The sequence below is a fragment of the Eschscholzia californica genome, unplaced genomic scaffold (assembly GCF_041429995.1).
Source record: "Eschscholzia californica isolate CP2 unplaced genomic scaffold, dmEscCali1.0.p SCAF_3, whole genome shotgun sequence".
NCBI lineage: Eukaryota > Viridiplantae > Streptophyta > Magnoliopsida > Ranunculales > Papaveraceae > Eschscholzia > Eschscholzia californica.
The window spans coordinates 22811873-22818112 of NW_028238420.1; the positions used below are offsets into that span (position 1 = coordinate 22811873).

The 6240-nt window shown below is 41.3% G+C and overlaps 1 protein-coding gene across 1 annotated transcript; it reads left to right on the plus strand.

Moving 5' to 3' along the window:
- Positions 1 to 462: 462 nt before the first annotated feature.
- On the plus strand, positions 463 to 4814 carry LOC147549070 (uncharacterized). Its single transcript, XM_086668214.1, has 8 exons — positions 463 to 525; positions 611 to 1270; positions 1410 to 1682; positions 1828 to 2566; positions 2737 to 2920; positions 3333 to 3426; positions 3531 to 4448; positions 4521 to 4814. The coding sequence occupies exons 1-8, from the start codon at positions 463 to 465 to the stop codon at positions 4812 to 4814; spliced, it is 3225 nt and encodes a 1074-aa protein (XP_086524340.1).
- Positions 4815 to 6240: the final 1426 nt, after the last annotated feature.

Here is a 6240-nt window from a genome sequence, read left to right on the forward strand (position 1 = left end):
GAGATTGCTATTGAATATGCATGAAAACCAAGATATTGTGTTCATTGTTGTGCTCTTGGTCATAGTTCTGGTTCATGCTCTAAGAACCCTAAGACTAAGCAAGGAGTTGTTGAGCCAGTTAGTAAGACTCCTGTGGGTGTTAAGGTGGCTGCAGCAGAGGTTGGGGTTACTCCTGATTCTGTTGTGGGGGAACCAATGGAGGGGGTGGATACTTCTAATGAGGGTTGGACTGAGGTCAAACATAAAGGTAGTATGAAGAGAAAAGGGAGAGAACCAAGTGGTTCTGACACTGTTAGTGGTAGTCATGGGAAGAAGATAGGGGGATTATTGCTGAAATGAATGCTATTAGGAGAGTGTTAGGAGGTGGTGATGTTGGGGCTATACCAAGTTCAGGGGTTGCTGCTGGTAACATACCTGCTAAGCAGAGGGGGAAGGATTAACTCAAGTTTAATTAAACCTAGCATGGTGATTGATGGGGCTAGTAGTGCTCCAGCTACTGTTACCAAGATGCATTCTGTTGCTGAGGTAGGTAAGCTGGGTTCTTCTCAGTCCAATGTAGTTGATAGCAATGTTTTGGCTTTTGAGGCTAAGATTTTGAATGTGGCTAAAGATCCTCAATCTAGGAGAGGGTCTTTACATGGTGTTAATGATTAATATTGGTGGTTGGAATGTGAGAGGGATGAATCATCCCTCAAGAGCTAGTGAGGTGACTAAATTTGTTAGAAACAATAATTTGGGTGTTTGTAGTATTCTAGAGACTCATATTGATGTTGGTAATAGTGAGGTGGTTAGGAAGAGGTTGTTACATACTTGGGAGTGGCTTCATAACTATGAGTTTGATAGGGCAGGAAGAATTTGGGTGTTTTGGGATAAGTCTGTTGTGACTCTTCATGTTGTTGGCATGAATGCTCAACATATTTCTGTTTTTGCTCAATTGGTGGATGGAAGATCTTCTCTCTTTAGCTTTGTTTATGCTAGTAATAATGCTTTGGAGAGAAAGGTTCTTTGGAATTCTTTGAGAAGCATTGCAGGTGCTTTTCCTGGTCCATGGGTAGTGATGGGTGACTTCAATACTATTCTTGAGGTTAAGGATAAAATGGGTGGTGCTGCTGTTAGAGAGGGTGGCTTGGCTGACTTTAGGGACTTTGTTCATGATGTTCAGCTCTTTGATTGTGCTTATTCTGGTTGTGAGTATACCTGGTCTAATAAGCAAGTAGGGCCTGGAGCTGTTGCAAAGAAACTTGATAGAGTTCTTGTGAATATTGATTGGGTGACTCTTTGTCCTAATGCTAGGACTGAGTTTCTTAATCCTTTATGTTCTGATCATGCTTCTTTTGTTTTTTCTTTCTTTCTTTGATGGAGCTGTTACAGGTCCTAGACCCTTTAAATTTTTTAATGCTTGGACTCAGGATGATGATTTTATGGACTTAATGAAGAAAGCTTGGGCTCTGCCAGTCTGTGGTAACCCTATGTTTAGACTTGTTTGTAGGTTGAAGAATGTGAAGAAATACCTTGTTGATTGGAAGAAAACCAAGTATGCTGGCTTTGGTGCTCAAGTTCAGCAGGCTAGAGATGAGGTGCAGCATATTCAGACTAAGCTTCAATTAGACCCTCTTGATGCTGAGATAAGAGTTCAGGAGAGAGTTGTTGTTGCTCATTATACTAAACTTGCCGTTATGGAGGTATCAATGATGATCAAGGGTGCAAAAGATTGATTTGGGTGATCAAAATACTAAGTTCTTTTATAACTCAGTGAAGGAGAGAAGGTCTAGGAATAACATTCCTTCTCTCTTAACTGAGGAAGGGGTTAAATTGACTAACATCCAGGATGTTGCTAGTGAATGCTTGGATTTCTACAGCAGGTTATTTGGTTCCTCTTTAATGAATGAGGATGGACTGACTTTGCTTGACTCTGTTCAATTTGACAGGTTGGTTACTGAAGAGCAAGCTGCTGCTCTAAGTGCTATGGTTACTAGAGATGAGGTGGTGTTTGCTCTCTCCACCGTTAGTGGTGATAAAGCTCCTGGGCCCGATGGTTTTTCAGCTCATTTCTTCAAATTTTGTTGGAAAACTATTGGTGATGATGTGGTGGAGGCTATTAATAGATTCTTTAAAACTGGTCAGCTCCTTGGAGAGGTAAACTCTACCTTGGTTTCTCTTGTGCCTAAGATTGCTGGTGCCTCTAGAATGAGTGAGTTCAGGCCTATCTCTTGCTGTAATGTTATTTATAAAGGCATTACTAAGATTTTGACTTTGAGAATGAAGAATGTTATCAGCCATCTTGTTAGCCCTTGTCAGTCTGCTTTTATCTCAGGGAGAGCTATCCAATATAACATTTTATTGGCTCATGAGCTTACTAGGAATTACCATAGGAGTAAGGGGCCTGCTAGGTGCGCCATCAAGATTGACTTGCAGAAAGCATATGATACTATAGAATGGGGTGCTCTTCTTAAAATTATGGCAAAGTTTGGTTTTCCTGAAAAGTTTATCTCTTGGGTTAAGGTGTGTATTTCTACTCCCAAATACTCTTTTATGATTAATGGCTGCTCCTATGGTTACATTAAAGGTAAGAGAGGCATTAGGCAAGGGTGTCCAATGTCTCCTTATCTTTTGTGTTGGTTATGGAGGTTTTCAATGTTCTGCTGGTTTCTGAGGCTAAGGGTGGTAGGTTTTCTCTGCACCCTAGATGTAAAGATTCTTTGATCACTCATCTGAGTTTTGCTGATGATTTGCTAGTTTTTATGAAGAGTGAGCTTGCCTCTGCTAGGGCCCTTTCTCAAGTTCTGGACTTCTTTGCTGACTGTACTGGGCTTAGAGTTAACAGGTCTAAGAGTTCTATTTTTACTTCTGGTACTAGTGATGATCTAGTTCAGGGGATTAAGGACTGTCTTGCCTTTGTTAGTACTTATCTTCCTGTCAGGTACTTGGGTGTTCCTCTTATCTCTTCTAGATTGAGTTATAATGATTGTCAGCCTCTTCTAGATAAGGTTTTGAGTAAAATTAAATGTTGGAAAATGAGGTTTTTATCCTTTGCTGGGAGATCGACTCTTATTAGATCTGTTCTTAATGGCATGGTCATATTCTAGTTTAGTGTTTTTGTGCTGCCCAAGAGGGTTCTTAATGAGCTGGATAGAGTTTTCATGAGGTTTCTTTGGGATGGTCCAGAGATGTTAGCTAAGGGTGTTGTTGTTAGCTGGTTTGTTGTTTGCCATCCTTTTAGAGAGGGGGGTCTTAACCTTAGAGACTTAGGTACCTTGAATACTGCTTGTACTCTCAGACACATTTGGGAGATTTTTATTCATAAGCATACTCTGTGGGTCCAATGGGTGCAGAAGCATCTCATCAAGGATAAGTGTTTTTGGCTGCTCCCTGTACATTGTGATGCTTCTTGGTGTTGGCGCAGGCTTTTGCATAACAGAGAGCAGGGTTTGAGTTTTTGTTCTGTCTTGCTTGGTAATGGTAATGAGACTTGGTTCTAGAAGGATCCCTGGCACCCAATGGGCATTTTGTTACCTTTTTTCTCTGAGCAGCTCAAGTATGATAGTACTTACCATATGAGTGCCAGGGTTGGTGATTGTCTGGAGAATGGGGCATGGAAGTTGCCACATCTTCAATCTTTCTATTTGGGTCCTATTGTTAACCAGTTACATGATGTGGGTGTTGCTTTGGACTGTGAGGACTCTAGAATTTGGTTAGCTAATGATAAGGGGGACTTTACTTTAAAATGCACTTATGAAGCTATGATAAAGGTATCTCCTACTGTTCCTTGGGCCTCATTGGTTTGGTTTAGTCATAATATTCCTAGACATAGTTTTATCTCTTGGGTGGTTTTACATAGAGCTGCAAAAACTAAGTTAAAAATTTATAAGTGGGGCTTGCACATTGATGTCACCTGCTGTCTTTGTTCCAATGGTGAGGAGGATGATGTTCATCTTTTCTTTAAGTGTAGTTACTCTAAGGGTATTTGGAAGGCTCTCCTTAATTTGCTGGCCTTGAGACAGACTCCTTGCTCTTCCTGGGATGCTCTGATTGATTGGTGTGTTAGGCTCTTGAGAGGGAAGGATAGTCTGGCTGTTCTTGGTAAATTAGTGTTTAATGCTTTTATTTACCATATATGGTGTGAGAGAAACAGAAGCACATTTGCTGGTACCTCCATTAGTCAAGAGGGTCTGTTGAGAAGAATCATTGAGGAGGTTCGAATGAAGATGTCTGAGCTGACTTGTACAGCTTCTAGTAGTCCTAGAGTGGGTAAAGTTTCTCATAATTGGAACTTGCAGCTTCAGGTCACTCCTTCCTCAGTTATTCCTTGTATTTGGGTTGCTCTTCCACCAGGTACTGTTTTGATAAATACAGATGGTTCCTATAGTAGTGATCAGGCTGGTTTTGGTTGTGATCTTAGAGATTATGCAGGCCAGGTCATCATTGGTGTTCAAGGTGGTGCTCAGCCTGTTAGTGTTCTTCACCATGAGCTCTAGGCCATTAATGAAGGGCTCATTACTGCTTTGTCTCATGATTTTGAGAATGTAACTGTTGCTTCTGATTCAAAGAATGCTTGTGATCTTTTGAATAGTGCAGATGCTACTCCTCCTTGGCAGTCCTTAAGTGTGTTTAGAAGCATCAAGAGTAACATGACTAAGTTTAGATCCTACAGCATTGAGCATGTTTTCAGAGAGACTAACCAGCTTGCAGATTTGTTATCCAAGGCTAGGCATACAGTGGGAGTTGATTACCTTGCAGCTAGTGAGCTTAGTGATGCTATGCAGTGTGTGGCTGGTGATGATAGGCTGGGTCTTATTAGACTTAGGCTGAAGTGATTGAGGTTTTTTTTGGTGTTTTTTTTCCTCTTAGTCTTGATTGTATGTCTGTTTACTCTTGGGACCATATGTTCTTAGTGGGGTGCTTGGGCTTTGTATGGGCTGGGTTTTTTTGTTGATGGTTGTTTGGCTATCTTCTTCTCTTTGTTTGGTTTCAGGTTTTCCTTAAACCTGGTGATATATGCAAAAAAAAAAACAATCAGAATACTTAAGCCTAGAAGAAATGAGAGGTACACCCAAATACCTAACAGGAAGGGAAGCACACTCAAATCCCAACACACCTTTGATTAACTCTACCTTAGGCCCCTGAAGACCAGCAAAAAATAAGGAACTTTTTTTTGTTGCTGATCAAGATTTTCCGGCCATGAAGGAGCTTTCTCACGGCAAAGATACTAGCTTAAGAGATGATGGAGATATAGGAGAGGGGCGGTTCTTGTTGACTGGAAACTGTGTCATCAGTGAAGGTGAAGGAGATGAAATGGAGGATGATACTTCCATGGCGGCTAAACAGACACAACCGAGCATAGGTAGGGCTGATGATCATGTCTCCGTCCCCATTATTTTCAAGGCAACAGCAAACCAGGTTTCTAGCCTATCAAAAGGAGTTCCTAAGCCCCATAAATCAACTCCAAAGAATGTTGTTCATATTGAAGGAGGCACGGCTCTTGGAACAAGTTCAGGGACGAACAAGAAGAAGATGATGGGTACTAACACTTTCGCTGAATCTATTAGAAACAACATGTTTTCAAGTATTCTTCGTAATTCAATGGAGTTGGTTAACACAAACATAGCAGATCCAGGAAGGCAGCAACCGGCGACGGCAATACCAGATTTTAGGTTTCCGGCTGCTGCTAGGGTTCCGGCAAGAACAAATTCACGTGAAACTGATCACATGAATCTGGGTGCCTCCAGAAATCTGGGAGGGGGTGCCCCAATTCGTTCTCATTGGACAGAACTATTCAGCAACAAAATAGAACCTACTCGAGCTGCTTTGAACTATGTCCCTCCCACTGTCTTAGAAGGTCGTTTCATGGCAGAATTGAACACCTCAGATTTTGTAAACGAAATTTAGTCCTTCGACAAAATACTCATTGGTAGTTTCGTTGGCGAGAGAATGGGATTTGGTTTGGTACAGAGTGTCTTAGTGAAACAATGGCAACCGAAGGGTGAGATGATACTCACAGTACATGGGAGTTCAGCTTATGTTATTAAGTTCTCATCTTTAGAAGACAAGAAACGAGCATTGGAACACGAAACTATCTTTATCGCGGGTCGGGTCTTTATAGTAAGGCCATGGATGCTTCACATTGAACAGGAACTCCAAGAAATGAAGACGATACCCATATGGGTAAGCTTGAGAAATATTCCTCTTCTATTCTGGAATTCCAAAGGAATTTCACACATTGCTAGTGTGTTGGGTATTCCT